The sequence below is a fragment of the Linepithema humile genome, chromosome 8 (genome assembly GCF_040581485.1).
Source record: "Linepithema humile isolate Giens D197 chromosome 8, Lhum_UNIL_v1.0, whole genome shotgun sequence".
NCBI lineage: Eukaryota > Metazoa > Arthropoda > Insecta > Hymenoptera > Formicidae > Linepithema > Linepithema humile.
Genome location: NC_090135.1, coordinates 5,284,550 through 5,304,736, shown reverse-complemented (window position 1 = coordinate 5,304,736; position 20,187 = coordinate 5,284,550). Strand labels below are relative to the sequence as shown.

Sequence of the window (20,187 nt, the reverse complement as noted above, 5' to 3'; positions counted from 1 at the left end):
AAAATTATTTCTTGTACAATATTTCCATATCCAATCATAAAGTACGTAATTCTTCACTTCGTTAACATGTTTCTGGTGTAAATGAGATTTTAAAGATTTAAAATCAGATTCAATATTCTCACGACAGAAAAGACATTGTGAAGTAGAAGTATCGTTGTACTTGAAACATATCCATGGCCATTCTTGTCGTCCTTTATGTGTTTCTTCGTATTTTCTTATATCAGAATGGTTATTTATTATATGTTCACGGAAATTTAACTTGACGTAAGTATATTTTTGTCTACAAAACCTGCATTTTACTTTGTAATCCGAGACTTTTTCGTAATATTGCCACACGTTTTTCTTTGTTATAATAATTTCTGCCATTGTGTCCGTTTCTCTTTACAGAATGCAGATAACTGAATACGGTACTCGAGGACGAAGAAATACGTATAGTTTTACTCCCGATATAACGTTTGAATGTAAATATTGGTACGGGAGTCAAAACTATGAAGTCCGAGTTATGAAAAGGCGCTGTAACATCATGCCCAGTTGGTATAGCAGTTACTATTTCGCGTAAAAGACGTTACAACATATCTTTGAGACGAATTGTTTTTAAGAAATAATGCAGAACTAATTATTTATATCTGAAATAAAACTATTTTCAGATAATAATTATATAAAAAAAATACGCATAATTTACTCTACTTATTGATACTGTTATAAATACAATAAATACATTAATTGGAAAAACATATATATGCATACGTAGTTCTCTACTTTGCAATGTATATATGTGTGTAAAAAGTTAAAAGCTTATTGGTACGTGTTTTATTGTATTATCTCTGCATGGGCGATCGCCCCCTTTATCTCCACCTTCCGTTTTTACGGTGACTGGATTCGACCAAAAGAGATAAGCGATTATTATAATTATGAGATTATGATATTTTATTACAAATTATAATAATTTATATTTATATATAAATGTATATCTAACGAGATGTACATAATTTGCCATCTATACAGCTATGAAATAATGCTATAAATGAGAAAAAAATTGACATTATTAAAAAAGAAATGTTTTATTACACTCAATTACGATTGTTACAATATTTTCATGTACGTATGTATATTCGCGTGAGCGCATAAATTATCTTCTATCCATTTCAATTATTATTCTACATAAATTACAAAAATAAAGAAAAAGATCGAATTAAAAGGAAGAGTTTTCAATTAGTAAAATTATAAACAAAAAAACGCTTTTCCGATATAAATAAATTATTTCTATAGTATGGCTTCTTTCAGCAATTTTTGTAAACTCACATTTTCAACATTTTCGAAGTAATGTTCCAATGCGTAATATCGTTACTTCAAATTGTAAATAAATAAGATAAAAGCGACAATTTTTACAAAAAAATTAAATATTTACGCTTCAAAGTATATAAAATATGCGAATTTCGGAAAACATTGTTGAGCGAACGACTGTATTAAAAATTTACTTTGATATGTTTTCGATTAATGGTATAATTAGAGTGCATACATTGTTGAAAGAAATTAGGCAAATATTCAATTATCGCTCGTTTTATTTCAACGGATGATCCGTTCGTTGAGACCAATATATTTTCGTAGTTTCTTATTGTTAAACGAAAATAGCGAATTGCGTCCAGATGAGTACCTTGACTATTTCAACCCCCAAATATATTAGAATGTATTGATTATATTAATATTCCACTATATAACTTTTTTCTTTGATTGATTATTCAGTTGAAATGCGATTACGTAAGTATCGGTTAAAGTTAAGTATTAACAACGAATGACAAACATTACCTTACTCTTTCAATGTCTAAAATAGAAGTGATTTACATTGCATTTGCGATTATCTCTCCGTTCGCAAATATGATATATTACTCATAATATTATTGACAGATTGCAGAAAATTACATTTGCATTTTTGCACGAATTTGCAATTCTTTATCTGGAATTAAATTATCTCGAGTTTAATCAACAGTATTGCAGTATTCTTTTATATTCCTTCAAATTTATACTACAGAAATATTTGACGTCAATAATTAGACGTATTTTTCTCTTACACACTTCGATTATATAACTAATAATTGGTAGAGTTACGTATTCAGTTTGTAAAAAATCTTTTTTCTTTCTCTATCTTCATGAGTAATCAATAATCGATATCCTTCGAATTGCCGTCGTGTAAGTCGCAACTATTTTGGGTAACTAATTCCTAATGGAGTCACGTCTTCTTGGAATTACCTCGATATCGGAGGTGGAAGTGATGGTCATACAGCACTTCCAGTGTAAAAGCTCGCCTTGCCAGCCAGTCCAGACGTTCGCTCCTTTTTCTCGCATTCCATCGTGCTGAAGGCGTTCTGAGCGATCTGCGACATGCGTTCCGGATTCTGCAGAGTCATGCTGCGCTGACTGGAATTGGAACTGGAGCTGATACCCGGTTCCGACACTCGAAGGATGCCCGAGTGTATTGTTCCGAAGTTCTGATATATATACTGCGACTGAATACCCGACACTGACGTGTTCTGGTTCTTCAGCGTAATAGGAACGGTCTGGCCGGCTACAGTATCGAATCTAGTGTCGTAACCGAACGGCGTGTCCAGCAAAAATTCACTCTTGTCGACGTAACTACTAAGTCTGGAGTCCAGAAGACCCTCGTTGTCGGCAAAACCGCTCAATCGGGAATCTACGACGTTCTGGTCAGCGCTTCTCGTGGAAAATTCGGCATACCGCTGCTCCTGGGCGGGTTCCTTGTTATCCGTGAAACTAATTATATTCTGTCGGGAATCGGACAGAATCCGGGAATCGATAAAGCCTTCCTTATCGGTGAATCCGCTCAGGCGAGAATCTATGACGCTACCCTCGGATTTCTCGAAGTTGCATCGCGGGTCGTTGTTTTTGTTATCGGGATAAGCCGGCAAGACGTGAGATAGGTCTGTCTTATCGACGTAACTGATGGCCTGTGGATTCGACGCGCAGATATCAGGTGCCGACTTGCAGAGCAACGAAGTTCTTTCTTCGGCCAATTTTTGAGGCGCTAGGACACAGAAGTGCGGACTTACTTTCCTCCAGGCATGAGAAAGGTGCGCTTACATTTTACAGGGTGTCCCGCAGCACTTCAGAATTTTTTTAGATTATTCGGATTTATTTTCGATTTCAGGATCTTGACATACACAGACCGTAGGATCTCTATGGACGTCCAAGATCCCTTGATCTTTACAATTATGCAAACATTACGATATGTCGTCTCCATCACACGCGGGACACCCTCTCTAGCGATAAGTTCACCCACGTTTCGTTGGCTCGACAAATGTTTATTTAATTTTCATGTTAGTACAAATGCGTTTTGCCTGACATAAAAAGTAGGCAAATTTATTCGAAAAATGCAACATTACTTATTACAAAACCCACTATTATTCCTATATTAAATTTGCACATAATATTTTAAAACACAAATATACAAATTATAATGTAACTTTTTCTTTGAAAAACACTCAAAAAAATTATCTTGCAATAATAGCTAAAATTTTCTAGGTGTAAAAAATTAACTAAAACAGATAAATGATTAGCAACTGTTGTGATATTGCATATGTAATTACTTAATCAGTTTAGATGACGGAAACAGAATATATATCTGTATTGTTTGTGAACTTTAAAAAAAAAGTTTCTCTAAAGCGCCTATCTATATAAGATCAATCACGTGTTAGATCATGCAATGAATAACATTTAGCAATGGTACCTAAATTTTTCAGAAGCTATTGCTAGAACATTACTGCTATAAATTCTATATGTGACAAACAATGTTTTCACAGATACGAAAAATAGCGATACATTCTTGTTGCGATATCTAGAAATCTAACTACATTAGCGAAATATTTTTTTGAGTGAAAGTTACTGTGTTGCATTAGACAATTTCATATCAGATTATACTTCAGAGATTGAGATTATAAATTTAAAAAAAAGTTCGATTGATTAAATAATTTCCGTCTTATTGTTAGCTTACATTGACTCAAAAATTTGAATTGTTATTAATTTGCAATCTTCAGTTTCCAAAGGATTGTCTGGCTAGACAAGTTTTTTAAAAAGAATATCTCGAATGGGACACTTTTCTATAACCAGGAAAAATAAGGATTACGAAAATTTTGATTTTTGTGTAATTTAATTTTTCAGCAATTGCGTTAATGTACGTATTATATTGAAGTAAAGAAATTTACGGTATTATCATACATATCGTACAAAAAAGAACAAAATAGCTCAATTATCTTTGCTTGTCGAGCAATCGTATTATCAGAAAGAGTTTTTCGCAAGTTGCACGTTAAGTACATATGTAGTTTAATAATGTTTGTACATTAATTTGAAATCTCTAATCCATTGCTAATATTGAAATTTAAATGCAGCATATGATAATTCATACTTATTATACAAGATGTCCAGTTATTACTATAAAAAAAAATAGGAAATTTATATAAGAAATAATGATAGAGCTATCTTTATGTCTTCTTCAATAAGAGTTATAATTGCATCGCGATATACTAATTGTTTTTTATTGTATCTTATTGTAAACTAAAAATTATTTGATCTCATCTACTTTATTATTCATAATTCTATGTTACGCTCAGTGTGTCCAACTCTTAAATTAGCTTAATTAGAAATGAATGATAAGAAGAACATGTTATAATTTTTGTATTTTGTACATTTTCTTAGCAAAAATTGTGAATAAGTTTCTAATTATTGAATATATTTAATATTATTTTCGATTATAACAATTAGATCAGAAATGATATTATATCAGAAGGTTTAGAAAAATGCAGAACAAATTCATCAAAAAAATATTACAATAAATAATACTTGGAAATCTTTTTTTAAATTAAATAAATTAACCATATCATATTTGTTTTCAAATGCCATTTTATTATTAAGGAATTAATTTCTATCATAATTAGTCTTTAAAACGTCTCGAAAAAATGCATGTTGTATGGTTATATTATTTAACACAATTCTCGAACAAATACAACGGAGAGAATTAATAATTGGCATATTTTACTGACAATTAATGTATTACTTTTCGGCGATCTCTACAGAAGTTATTATAATACAGTTACGAATAAAATATAAAAAATGCATGATCAACCAAGTTTATAAAAAAATGATATAGAAATAAAATATTTAGAAATGCTCTTATATAAATCATCGATAGCTTTACGGTTATAGAAAAGTTAATAATTGATTAATAAAATCGTTATACTTTATAAATTTATAAGCATAGTTTATAAAATGAAAACATAGTACGTAAACAAAATTTATTAGCGCATTGAATAAATTTCAAGAATGTAACTATGTATTATTTATATGACACATTGATTTATAAATATATTTATAATTTATAAACGTAAAACGAATTATATGTCAGGAATAATTGTACGTGAAAAGACATGCCACTTTTCTCGTGTAGATACTCCAAATCATTTGAATCGTCAAAATTAAAATTGTCGTTAACGTTGGTTGTGATGTTACTTGAGTGTGGTTATCATCATTCGGTTGTCAAACTCTAGATAAACCTATGTAAATATTTTAATATTTATTAAAAACAAATTGTCTAGTTATTGCTCATCTCATTACACATTTATTAAATTAAATGCGATTTGAAAAAGTAAGAAATTAATACATAAAGATATTAACAGCAATATCAATAAAACATATTGTCACCTGTTTTCTTTAGTTTGGTTGGCTTCCTGATGGTCCAGCTGCGTCATGCGTTCTCTGTGTAGTTATCAGGCTGTTCAGATGTGTAGCTACAATGTGACAATCAAAATTCCATAACAGAATGTTAAGTGATATTCTACTGTTGGGACAAATATTATTATTCTTCAAACAACTTGCACAAACAAATCTTTTAATCTCTAATCTAACGAAATATATACATCAATAAAATGACGACAATAGAGACTCTTATCGAAATAAAAGAGAACTATGGAACAGAACTTTTCTTATCATTCACAATATTATTTCATTATAAATGTGTATTTCACAAAATATCTAAATAATAATGAATAAAATTAAAACATTGATTTACGAGCTAATTATTACGATATACGTTATTTTACTTTCGCGGTTTTACTATCCTTATGCTTGTTGCTTATTGCCGATATTATATCATTATAGAATATAACTATCCAGATAGCACAGAGATGAATAAAAGTTTATAGAGAATTTATTTTAAAGAATACATACGAAACTAGAAAAATGAATATCTGAAGAATTCTAAAAGAATTAACTACAATCAGTCCGTTTTAAAGTATTCCCCAGAAATTCATTATCATAAATACTTTGCGACTCAGTATTTTGAATACTTCGAGAATTCATGAAGAATTAAAAGTACTTTATTTGTTTTAATTCCGACCAGAGCTGCTAGATTCGTTTATTGCGGCCTTTGCGCACACAAGCGAGAACCGTATACACATGATGCGCAAAACACCCTGTATATCTCGTGTAGTGTCACGCTGTGTACTACCAGCATTAAGCGCGATATTTTTTTTTGCATAAACAAACGATATATGTGCATAAAGGCATGTATTATGAAAGGCAAAAATGCGATATATTATAAAAATCAACGGACAATTTATTGAATGTTAAGTACGGTTGAATTGGATTCATTTATTATATATTTTTAATAATTGTTACTAATGTATCTACTAAATATATCGACTAATAATAACATTACATCAATATTATAATTCGCCACTCAACAATGTAATTGTTATATACAATATGTTATAGTGCATTTACATTGTTGAGTGATGTTGAGTGAAATTATAATATTGGTGTAATGTTACTGTTAGTTGGTGTTTATTAAGAATTTTGTAATTCTTTATCTATTCTAAAACTATTCCTCTTGAATTCATAAAGTATACACATCTATTGATATAGAATAATACTATATAAATACTCCAAGAAATTTTCAAAAATTCCAATTATGGTGCATGTAACTTCCTTAATCATTAATAATAGTGTTCTTCTATGAATTCCTAAAGAATTACAAGTTAGGAAAGAAGAAAACTTGAAGAATATTTTTGAATTTACTGTGCTATCTGGGTAGATGCTTTTGCGAACGCTATAGCTAACGACACTCTCACGTTCTTTTTTTTTTTTTGTTTTTTTGGGCGGCGTGGACCCAGTTCAGTTATTATTCAATCGTGTGTTTCTCTTAAAATATATATTCTGTGAAAGTAACTAATATCACCATCTTTTCCTCACCTCCGAACCTTCATACGCAACACTAATCATGCCACATATCGCGCAAACTCCTTATCTCATTAATGTAAGAAATTTAAATCTATTTCTGATATTGCGTGCGTACCTTAAAATTTGAAAATATTTGAAATGATTTATTTTCACCAGTGATGTATAATTGTATGTTATAAATATTGAACAGAGAGAGAAAAGTGTAGAAATTTCAAAAACTTGTAACCATATATATTTATGTCATTGTATTGTTATAATTAACTGCAATTTTTCTTTCATTTGTCACACGTTTTCAAGGTAAAATTATGAAACGAAATTGTATTTGTTGTAAACAAAAACTGGCATACAATGATCGCAAGTGTCTTAGAAACTACAACTGGACAGATGAGCTTTTTCTTATCTCTTTATTACAATTCATTATCTTCGACAACTTCTTTTTCTACAATGCAGCTTTCTGGTCGTGTGGACTGATGTGGCAACTCGTATCTCAATTTATCCCAAAACAAAGGATCACTCCATTGAATACACGTACTCATAGTTATAATCGCTTTCAATTCTGCATCCAAGTCATCGAGGAGTCCGATGTCATCGTACAAGATAAGTATCATTTTCGCACGACCTTCACTCAACGCTTGACAATACGCGACTCGAAATTCCATCTTTCCCCAGACGCTATCCAAGAAATTTGGCGACAAGATCACTATCGTCCGCCTTGATTTTTGCACGGATCTAGCGATAATGTCCGATATACTTTCGTTTATTGAGCAATCTCGATAATGCAGGCACAGTTTGTAAGGTGTGGGACCGTTCTCTAGCTTCGGTACCAGCTCGTTTATTATAAAATTGTGATCCTTATGCGAGTAGCTCACGAACGCGTCATACAATTCTTCTTCGTTCAATTGTTTTTCTGTTACGAACCGTATATACCATTCATGAGCAATTAGCCATTTTTTATTGTATTTTTTATTGTATTTATAGCATAATCCAAGAATGCAGATGTTAAATCCTATTAGAGTGATCAGAACGCCAATTCTGATAATTACTGTTGTGAACGGACAAAAATCGTAGAAAGTCATATCTGATACAGATTTATTTGTTCCGTGACACATTACTTGCGACACTTCAGGTATGTTGTGAATCTTTCGATATTCTGTATGAATAAAATATAAGAAATCCACAGCATCACAGTTACATTCCCACGGATTATCGTGTAACGTCAAATAAGTTAAAGTGGTGGAATTTTGGAAAAACTCCAATACATCAGGTCGTATTTTTGATATTTTGTTACTATGTAGTTCCAAAATCTGGAATTTAAATCGATTTCATATTTTACTTGTTAAATTAATATTTTTTATTAATTATTTCCAAAAAGTAATTTTTTTCACAATTTAATTTAATTCTACTTCTATTATATTCTATAGCAATCTAAAAGGTTCAAAACTAATTCATAAAATTTATAAATTTAGATACTTTCTATCTGTTTTGATGTTACACCTTTATTAATACTTTTTTGAAATTATTTTATTTATAATATGTAATATAATTACATACCTCTATTGATCTGGACAATCCATTTAAGATAATCTGAGATATGTTGTTGTGAGATAAATATAATTCTTTCAATGAAGGGCAATTGTGGAAAGGTGATTTGGGTACAATATTTGGATAAAACAATGTAGATTGTAATGTAAGATAGTTGTTGGAGAATTTAGCAACCTTTAAAGATTTTAAAGAACTAAAACTTTCGAAGGAAATGGTTTTTAGGTAATTTTGTTCCATATTTAATTCCTCCAACGCGTGCAATCCATTAAACAGCTTTCTGAAATATTAAAAAATTTTTATAATAATAAAAGTATAAAACTAAAAATAATTCTTATAATTCATAAAGTTACAGTGACTTAAACGTACCGAGAAATGGAAGTAAAGCGATTATTTGATAAATCCAACATTAAAAGACTGGTATTCTCGAAAATATAATCAGACAATACTTTCATATTGTTAGACTTCAATATCAATATTTTTAAATTTATTGCATCCCGAAATACATGCTTAGGCAAAGATTGAAGATAATTTTCACTCAAATTAATGAAGTGCAACTGAAAGGATCTCCAAATAAGATCTTCCGGCAATGCGATCAATCCATTATCTTGCAGTTTCAAATATCTTAATTTCACCATATTGCTAAAAAATCCATTCCACAAAAACAAATTTCTATTGCTTGACATATCAACGACCGTCAGATTTTTATTATTTTGTAAGAGATTTCTTGGAAAATATGTAAAATCGTTCGCATTTAAATAGAGATAGCTAAGGTTCTTCAGTTTTGCAAATATATCTTTTGGTAAGGTGACTAAGTAATTATAACTAAGTTTGAGCAACAGCAAAGCGATGAGTTTGTCAAAAATTCCCAATTCAAGCTTGGTTAAGTGATTATTTGATAGATCCAGATGTAGTAAATTATTCAGCGTATCAAAAGTGCCTGATGCTATCAATTTTAATTTGTTGCCTCTTAAATAAAGATACATTAACTGAGTGGTATAATCAAAAAATTCGACGGTCAAGTGATGTAAGTTGTTGTTGAATAGATAAAGATGTGTTAAATTATTAAAACCGTTCAGATGATGCTTTTTTAAGGTGAGTTTATACTTATTGTAAGAAAAAACATTTAATTTTTCAACGCTTGTAGCTCCTAGCATGTGTGCAATGTCACTCAAGCTGTTGTTACTCGGTAAACTGCAGTTGTCGAATGTTATCAATTCGTAACTTCCCAACGATGTCATGTTTAAATCAAAATCTGACCATTCTGGTGAATCAAAGCAGTGGATCTGTGTAAAGAACATTCGCTGATGTAAACGTGATGTAAACAATTAAAATTTAAGAGAATAAGAAACGGATTAAGGCTAAAACTTTTTAAATTTAATGCAAGATTAAGGTTTAAAGTAAAATATTTAAAAAGTTGTCAGAAGAATATAATATAAAAATTTTTTTTTTTTAAATTTTACTTTATAAACGATATTAAATACTAAAAACAATTGTTGTAATAAGAAATTTGATGTCTCTATCTTATGATATTACTAGCTAAACAGTCTGTGTTATATCTAAATTTATTGGTTTTTTTTTTCTTTATATTTATTGTTTTAATTCTATAATTTTCAATCAAATTTTTGCAATAATATTGATTAGGAGTGCATAGATTTTTGAAATTATATATTTATATATATAGATTAATATAAAACGCCCATACTTTAACAAACACATACCATTATAAATATGTTTTGTTCAATGTGGATATAGAATTCAGAATTACTATTTGTTATACAACGTATCGTAGCAGTCAATTTGTCGTTTGTTAAATGACAGTGACACTCGTTTGTTGGACATTCGAGAGCGAAAATGCCCAGCATGGTGATAAAGAAAATCACGACGCATGTTTCGTGACGGATGTTTATTTTCCAAGATATCATAATTATTTTGACAACTGCTAAAACAGATAGAAAATGCACATTTCTAGTGCTTTATTACATTAAACTTTTATTTAAAGACGCATACATTATTGATGGCATCTTATATTATATTGTGCATATTTATAATAAATAAACTGTTCTTGACCATTTTGCACAGACGATTGTTTATATCATAATTGGATTTAATTTATCTACATTGTAAACTGTGTTATATAAACAAAACGACAATTTTTTCAAACACTGCCCATAAGATATGCATACATATTACAATATTTTGCATGAAATAATAATTGCAACTTTTTTCTTTATATTTTTAGTATACTATAACAAAAAAGAAGTAACGTTCAACAAAACGGAAATTGATTACTGCAGAAAATTATATCGATATGTCGTAAGATAAGAATATATCAACCACAGTCATTTCTTAACAATTGAAGAACACGTTTTGCAAACGCACTTGTTAAATGCACACAGCGCAAATATGCAGGATTAAATCCTGCATATACGTGACTGATCATTAATAGAAGATGATGCCTGAACCGATTCATAAAAATAAAATCCACGCTATTTACTTACCGCTTGCATTATGTTAAACACGTTGGAAATGTTTATGAGCTACGCTCTATTTCAAATTTTTTTCTAGAGAAAGATAATGGTAATAAATGAAATGCTTAATGGTATTATTTCTCGCAATTTGCATTACAACATGCACAGCAACGATGTTTCACAGCACTTCCGATAGATCCGTTTGTTTTATTTGTGAACTATGTTTTTTAGAAAATTATGAAATAAGCAATGAGTAAACAATTATAGAAAAATTATGTTCTAATTGCAAAATTGTAGTCGCGTTTCACAAATAATGCAATTCTAATAATCGTTACTTACAATCAGCCGTCCATTATGCGGCTGATCCAAACCTGAACACTTTTGTCTCCGATAAAGTTGGAGAGTTATAACTCTTTAGCGGGCTCGACACGAACTGATACTGAGCGATGGCAAACACCTCCTTTTTCTCTTTTACATTTTGCTCTTAATGTTTCCCTCTTGAATAATGCTATTTAATATTGTAGAATGATATAATATATAGAAAATGTGTTCAACTTTCCATGTGAGACATAAAAAAAGTATTTTATTTCTAGACGATAATTTTTGATTTACCAAAATAATTTTTAGCATTTGACGCAATTAAAATTTCCCAAGCAGCGTAATTTCTTATACAAAACCACAGTATGAAAGAAAGATATGAAAAAAAGCCAACTTCCTGCGGAAGAATTCTTGATAGAGTGATACGTTTACCATATTTTTATTTTTATCTAACAAGATTATTATTATCTAATCAAAAAATAGGTTTATAAACGATACGATGGCAAATCGTATCGTGGTTATGCATGACAACCGTTTACATCACCAACAGACTGAGGAAAATCCACTTACAAAACCGAAACGTCCCTTTTTATTTCATATCTTTTTTGTCAATAAAATATTTTTTGTACACTAATACCAATGTGTTTGGTTCTTATTGACTTTTTTGCCCGTCAGTATTTTATTGTTACAGAACCATTCCTTACTCTCTATTTGTCTTGACAAAGTCATCTTTAGACGCAACGTAAAACTTCTATTAAATTTTTGTCAGACACCAAATTATATGGAATTTAAAGGCTCCGTCTAATGCGGCAGCCGAACACAGAGGTGTTTTTGGGGAATTTTTTATGAAGCAACCATTGCGCCAATAAATTATAAAATTTATGCATATCTTTATTCATGATTATCCTACATATATAAAAAAATCAGTTAAAAATACGAAAAATAAGTCGTTAGCGTTACGTTGTGTAGAGCGTTTTCAAGTAAAGGCTGCATTTTTATAACAAAAATCATAATAACTTTCTAAACAAAGCATTTTAAAGCTCCAAATCTCTATTTTTAATGCTTGATAAAAAAGATTCCACAATAACTTAAATATTATGTCGATAAATGAAACAATGGCTGTTAATAAAATAATCAAATAAACTGAAAATAAAAATACAATAAAACTTTCAGAAAACATTATTACATTATAGTATATTGATATGAAAACATTAAGAGCTACTAATTTTTCATATCAAATAAACTGAAAATAAAAATACAATAAAACTTTCAGAAAACATTATTACATTATAGTATATTGATATGAAAACATTAAGAGCTACTAATTTTTCATTTAATATCAACTGTAATTCCAACCAAAACTAATTAATCTTTACACTAAAATTAGTATAAAATAATGTTTACAATGAAACAGTATATACAAACAATTATTTATTTATTATAAATGATGAGAGATGAATTACAGATATATTTCTTAATAACATTAAACTTAATCATTTATGCAAATATATCTTATTCTATTTCATCTAATTCTTCTCTGTCTCTTAACTTTGCTCTGTCCTTGTGTTTATTCTTCTTCCGCAGTCTCTGAATATGTTTCTTTAATTTCCCTGTGTTCTTTAATTCTTCATATTGTGAGACTAAATTTAAGATTTTCTTTTCAGCTGTAAAAAATAAAGTAAAATAATAATCAGAATTGTATTAAATTTTAATGATTTTATTAACTTACATTTTTTCTTAAAGACTGGTTTCTCTCCTTGTTTAATAGATTCCAGCAATTCCTTCTTTTCTTGCTGCTTTTTTTCTTCTTTTTCCATCTGTTTCTTTCCTTCTCTTAATTGATTTTCAAGTCTTTGTATGAGATATTTTATCTTTTTTATACTTTTTGGATCAGTTGTTTCTTTTAATTCTTTTTGCAAAGTTTGGAGATCATTTGCTCGATATTCATTAAGAAAAGCATAAGAGTGCCTGAAAGCCTTTTCATCATATGTACCGCATAAACTATCAAATCTAGGATCTCGTGATACAAATTTTTTAACCACAACCGCCGGATTAAACCTAGAAACTGGCTTCTTAGCGGACATCTCACGTGGCCTATTTTTATTTTCTCGCTTAAATTCTACTCTTCTCTTGCTTCTTCTTCCAAATGCCGTCTCATTATATATCTTGGTCCCCAATTTTTCTTTTAACTTCATCAATTCCTTAAAACTCGTATGTTCCAACTGCTCTTGTATTTGTTTCTAAAATAGACAAAAATTACATAGTTTACAAAATACATATGTTTCTATGTATAATAGTATAACAAGATAAATCCAAATAAAAAATAGAATTAGAAAAAAAACTTACATGATCTTTATTTTCTACAAGTAAAAATTTCTCTTCGTCACTCATGTTTTAAAATACAGTTTCACGAAATACAAATTCTTCAATTACTGAAACAAAATAGAGTTCTTTTTTCGTCTTAACTTCTACTTTGTCGATTCGAGACTCCAGCTTCCATCAAATTCGTATAACTTACTCTAAATCTTTTAATCTCTAACCTAACCTAACGAAATATCTACATTAATAAAACGATACACACTATAATTCTCTCATCGTCGTATAGATGACACTGCCTACAGGAGTGACGGTAGAGACTCGTATCGGAATAAAAAAGGACTATGGGCGGTATTCATAGTCCGTTCTTATATTCAAGATCGTTTTAAGTACAAACTTATATTCGCTCTCTTTGTCAGACACAATCTATGTGTGACAAAGAGAGCGAATATAAGTCCGTGCTTAAGACGTTTTTGAATATAAGAACGGACTATGAATACCGCCCATAGTCCGTTCTTATATTCAAGATCGTCTTAAGAGGATGCTGGAGTTCTGTTTTACCACATGAATGCTGTATTTTTCCTGACTTTTTTCTAACAAATACAGCTTTTTTCTGCCTACATAGAATTAAAAATCCTTTTGCAAGATTAAAGAGCACATAAAAAGGGAATTCGCGTTGGTCGAAAAAATTCGGAAAAATAAAGTTATTTATAACATTAATTTTTATTGACATACTCTTAGGATAACATGTCTTTTAGAGCTATCAATTTTAGCTTTTTATAAAAGTTTAACAATTTTAATACACCGAATAAGAGCAGCGCGAATTGCGGACTGCAGAATAGAATGTTATGGAACCATTAAAATTGGGCTGAAAAGTCTAATGTAAAAAATATTCTTGTCCGACTATTTTTACATACGTGTGCGTCCAATATCGGTATAACAGATGAAAAAATAACAGAAGATTAGTTCCAGGATAATATCAGAGAGGCGCTATACAATAATATGCGAATATATACACGCACCACACATACGCATACACAATACATTCATACTTAGATTATGACTTATGCCGATAATATCACTCTCATTTTTAGTTCCATCGAAATGATAGCGCTTTCGCGTCGGAGTTCGTCAGGCACTCCAGCATCCTCTTAAGCACGAACTTATATTCGCTCTCTTCGTCAGACACAATCTATGTGTGACGAAGAGAGCGAATATAAGTCCGTGCTTAAGACAATCTTAAATATAAAAACGGACTATGAATACCGGCCTATGGAACAAAGCTTTTCTTATTACTCACAATATTATTTCATTATAAATGTGTATTTTTCAATGAATCTGAATAATGCTAAATAAAATTAAAGCGTTGATTTACGAACTGATCATGCCACATATCGCGCAAACTTCTTATCTTAATAATGTTAAGCCTTGTGTCCACGATGCTAGAACTCAATCCGAGATCTCGGTCCGAGTCCTCGAACAATAATATTTATACTTGGCTGAATATAGTTAGCGTTGTAATCAAGTTACAATTCTTTACGATGATTTTCTGATCTATGTATAGAAAACTCATATCTGGAAGGGGCATAGCTGACTTGCCGTTGTCCTCAACATCTATCTGTCCTTGTCTGTACATTTTATTGCAATACGCATGCGTCGATTATGTTGATGTGTGTGATGACAAACTAAGGCACTAGATATGTAGGTATTCTTATCCGCCATTTTGGTTCCTACTAGATGGAGAATTATAGCGTATATAGGGTGTTTACGATAATTCAAGTTCGAGTTAGTTTCACTAGGACCGACAATGAGATATACATAACCATCTAGAACCTTTATGATTCATGACAACTCGACGCTGTCTTGTATTGCTTGAGTTAAATTCATTGAATTTGTTGAGTTTAATAAATATAATTATATACATATATATATAATTATATCTATTAAAGAGGTATACCAACATATATACCAACATTATTTGTTTCTTTCATAGACTGATTTGCAGTTAACATTTTTTTATTACAATAAAATTTGCTCTATAAACTCAACAAATTCAATTAATTTAACTCAAGCAATACAAGATAGCGTTGAGTTGTCATAAATCATAAAGATTCTAGATGGTTATGTCTATCTCATTTTTCGGTCCTAGTGAAACTAACTCGAACTTGAATTATCGTAAACACCCATAGTATAGCTTAGTATAATATGGCGTACGCTGTCTTGTATTGCTTGAGTTAAATTAATTGAATTTGTTGAGTTTATAGAGCAAATTTTATTGTAATAAAAAAATGTTAACTGCAAATCAGTCTATGAAAGAAACAAATAATGTTGGTATATAGTATAGCTTAGTATAATATGGCGTACGCCATATTATACTAAGCTATACTATATACGTTATAATTCTTCATCTAGTAGGAACCAAAATGGCGGATAAGAATACCTACATATCTAGTGCCTTATAGCGTTTTTGATTATACAGGATTTGAACGACCCAGGGTTGATCAATCACTATTTTACTATAAATGCAAGTCTTTCATTGGTGGAGAGGTTGCAATGACGTCATTAACCAACCCTGGGTCGTTCAAATCCTGTATAATCGAAAACGCTATTAGACAAACTAGACACTTATAGCGTTTTCGAATAAACGGGGTTTGAACGATCTAGGGTTGATCAATCACTATTTTACTATAAATGCAAGTCTTTCATTGGTGGAGAGGTTGCAATGACGTCATTAACCAATCTTGGGTCGTTCAAATCCTGTATAATCGAAAACGCTATAACAGTGTTGCTAGACGGGACGCTTTTTTTCACGAACGCACTTGAGAATCGGCCTCAACGGTGTACTAATTGAGGAAAAAAAAGGGCACTTGTAGACCCTTCTATTAAAAAATTATTAGAAAATTTTGTTTATCGTTAAAAAGTGATAAAAAGTAATAAAATAATAATAAATTAAACGCATGTAAATATTATGTTTATTTTTATAATAATAAAATAATTAATAATATTAATAAAAAATAAGCTAAAAAAGGAAAGAATGTTTAAATAATTGTTAATAACATTTTAATAACAATAAAATATTTTATTTGGCAGAATTATTTTCCCGCTTTGCAAGAACTTCTTTAATAATATTGGTGCACTTTGATCGAGCCAGTGAAAGATCTTGCACGATTGAAGAATCTATACAAATGTCTTTTAACAAAAGAACTAAGTGATCTGCGGTATAAAGAGCAACGTTATGTTCAGAATAAAAAGCTGCTAATTTAATTTTGGCTCGTTTAACGTTTTCAATATGAGAATTTTTGGAATGTTGGCTTTGGCTTTGACTTATTTGAGAATTACTGTCACAATTTTTAATGTTTAGCCCTTTGTGAATGTCGTATTAAATCTGATTTACAGCATCTAATAGTAATATTGCACAAGTTACAAATTGCCTTATTTTCCGTAGGATGAGGAGCCAGCCATCCTTTAAATAAATCGTCAGCTAACCAAGAATTTTGAAAATTTTTAATATGCATCTTTTTAATGGCTCCTTTTGAACTATCCATATTTCGCGTAACAAAAAATACATATAAATATATATATGATATAAATATTATTATTTTTTACATGTACTCACCTAACTTTCTCCTGTAGCCTGTCAAACGTCTAACTTTTCGCGCCAGCACCCAACACTATAAGCCGTATACACCGCTGGATTCATAGCTGCAGCGCTGCGCATGCGCGAGAAAAAGCGTCCCGTCTAGCAACACTGCGGTGTATACGGCTATAGTGTTGGGTGCTGGCGCGAGAAGTTAAACGTTTGACAGGCTACAAGAGAAGGTTTAGGTGAGTACATGTAAAAAATAATAATATTTATATCATATATATATTTATATGTATTTTTTGTTACGCGAAATATGGATAGTTCAAAAGAAGCCATTAAAAAGACGCATATTAAAAATTTTCAAAATTCTTGATTAACTGACGATTTATTTAAAGGATGGCTGGCTCCTCATCCTACGGAAAATAAGGCAATTTGTAACTTGTGCAATATTACCATTAGATGCTGTAAATCAGATTTAATACGGCATTCACAAAGGGCTAAACATATTAAAAATTGTGACAGTAATTCTCAAATAAGTCAAAGCCAAAGCCAACGTTCCAAAAATTCTCATATTGAAAACGTTAAACGAGCCAAAATTAAATTAGCAGCTTTTTATTCTGAACATAATGTTGCTCTTTATACCGCAGATCACTTAGTTCCTTTGTTAAAAGACATTTGTATAGATTCTTCAATCGTGCAAGATCTTTCACTGGCTCGATCAAAGTGCACCAATATTATTAAAGAAGTTCTTGCAAAGCGGGAAATTAAGAAAATTGTTAACATTTTACAGAATCAAAAATTTTCAATTTTAATAGATGAAAGCACGGATATTGGAGATACTAAAATTTTATGCGTTCTTGTTCAATTTTTTTCTCCGTTAAAAAAAAAGTTAAAACACAACTATTAGAATTATTAGAATTAAATGCTGCAGATTGCTCTGCAAATAGTATTTTTGAATTATTTAAAAAACTTTTACAAAAATATGAAATATTTATTACAAATATAGTTGGAAAGCCAACTATACATTTAATTTTATATACATTATATTTACATTATTATATATACATTAAATTTTATTATTTTATTATTATAAAAATAAACATAATATTTACATGCGTTTAATTTATTATTATTTTATTACTTTTTATCATTTTTTAACGATAAACAAAATTTTCTAATAATTTTTTAATAGAAGGGTCTACAAGTGCCCTTTTTTTTCCTCAATTAGTACACCGTTGAGGCCGATTCTCAAGTGCGTTCGTGAAAAAAAGCGTCTCGTCTAGCAACACTGACTAGACAAGCTTATCTATGACAAGCCTTCCAATATAATCAAGTCTAAAGAAATAATCATAAAAAAAGTATACAAAACTAATACTATTTAAACTTCAATGAAATTTTTAAATATTTTTTTTATTATTTATTATAATAATTTTTATTGTACTAGTTACTATATATACAAGATATAATTAAAATACAATAACAAACTTTAGAGGAGCGAGAATATTACATAATAATAAATATTACTTTTTTATTTTTTATTAATAATATATATTTGATATCAGTAACAGTGGGTTTGACGGACATATGTTGATGTCAAATTTTTTTTCATGTTTGGTCTCGCTCTTCAAAGTTTGTTATTTTATTTTAGTTCATCCTGTACATCCTGTATATAATTATTGTTCATTACAGTATTTGTTTTTGGTTATGTGCATCATTATTTTTATTTTATTTTGCAAGACTATTATTACATATTACTACATATTATTATATATAATTTATAATATATTGCAATTATATTATAATATAACTTAAAGAATAAATTGTTATAATCAAATTTTCAAATGCTTTCTACCTATTTTAAATCTTTCTACTTTCAACTTAAGCGGTTATTTATTCGCGCAAGCGCATTGACCGATTTCGTACAGACAAGGATAGATAGATGTAGGGGACACTTTTGTTATGTATATTTAGATAGGCTATGCCCCTTCCAGTATATATGTTCTAAGACAACCACCAAGTTGGTTTATAGATATCATCAAGTAATGCACCGCTTGATTTCGAATGTTTTATTTTATTTAGATGGTCCAGATATTGTGATCTTAAATTATTAATTTTTTTTTTGCAATTTCAGTTGTTAGTGGTTGTCCTGTTAATTCTTTGTACTGATTACAGATTATCTGTAAAGCTTGATCTTGTTTCATACGATTATGATAATCAACACTTCTTGTAACATATAAACAAGGATGTTGTTGATATAACATTAATAAAATTTTAACATTTTCCTTATTATCCATATGTATATATAGGTTATAATATATTTTTAATGTCTAATTTAATCTGCATTAAAACTAATAATAACTACTTATGTAAATCTTATTAATTATTAATCTTATTAATTTATTTTATTTAAGAATTATATTTCTCTTATTTTTTCAATTCTATTATTACTTACTAAAATATTATTTATATCACAGTATCTCGTATCACTATAAGTATCTTATATTTTGTCTTGACAGATAGTAAAAGAAACTAGTAAAATCTAATAATTCGCAATAAGGGGCTGAGCACAATAAAAAGCACAGGCAATAGGAACAGGAAATAACATAGAAGAGAAAGAGAAAAAAGCTATTTCTCTCTCTTTCTTTCCTATATTATTCCCTGTTCCTATTGCCTGTGCTTTTCATTGTGCTCAGCCCCTAACTCGTACCGAAAAAT

The 20,187-nt window shown here is 29.8% G+C and overlaps 2 protein-coding genes across 5 annotated transcripts; both read right to left on the bottom strand.

Annotated features, from left to right (window-relative positions):
• Nucleotides 1-5,879: 5,879 nt before the first annotated feature.
• LOC105668121 (protein toll-like) lies at nucleotides 5,880-12,296 on the bottom strand. Of its 3 annotated transcripts, none has more exons than XM_012360301.2 (6): nucleotides 11,595-12,296; nucleotides 11,286-11,473; nucleotides 10,506-10,726; nucleotides 9,154-10,070; nucleotides 8,797-9,064; nucleotides 5,880-8,549 (listed from the first exon to the last, which is right to left on the bottom strand). In XM_012360301.2, exons 3-6 carry the CDS (start codon nucleotides 10,707-10,709, stop codon nucleotides 7,653-7,655), a joined length of 2,286 nt encoding a protein of 761 aa, XP_012215724.1. In that variant the 5' UTR covers nucleotides 10,710-10,726; nucleotides 11,286-11,473; nucleotides 11,595-12,296; the 3' UTR covers nucleotides 5,880-7,652. The 3 variants fall into 3 exon arrangements, with proteins under 3 accessions (XP_012215724.1, XP_012215725.1, XP_067216753.1); XM_012360302.2 differs by having other exon boundaries at nucleotides 10,506-10,723; XM_067360652.1 differs by lacking the exon at nucleotides 11,595-12,296 and having other exon boundaries at nucleotides 11,286-11,588.
• Nucleotides 12,297-12,991: 695 nt separating this feature from the next.
• LOC105668122 (ribosomal RNA processing protein 36 homolog) lies at nucleotides 12,992-14,222 on the bottom strand. 2 transcript variants are annotated; one of them, XM_067360657.1, is made up of 4 exons: nucleotides 14,092-14,222; nucleotides 13,920-14,005; nucleotides 13,303-13,813; nucleotides 12,992-13,237 (listed from the first exon to the last, which is right to left on the bottom strand). In XM_067360657.1, the coding sequence occupies exons 2-4, from the start codon at nucleotides 13,962-13,964 to the stop codon at nucleotides 13,086-13,088; spliced, it is 708 nt and encodes a 235-aa protein (XP_067216758.1). In that variant the 5' UTR covers nucleotides 13,965-14,005; nucleotides 14,092-14,222; the 3' UTR covers nucleotides 12,992-13,085. The 2 variants fall into 2 exon arrangements, with proteins under 2 accessions (XP_067216758.1, XP_012215727.1); XM_012360304.2 differs by having other exon boundaries at nucleotides 13,920-14,183.
• Between the last annotated feature and the right edge of the window lie 5,965 nt (nucleotides 14,223-20,187).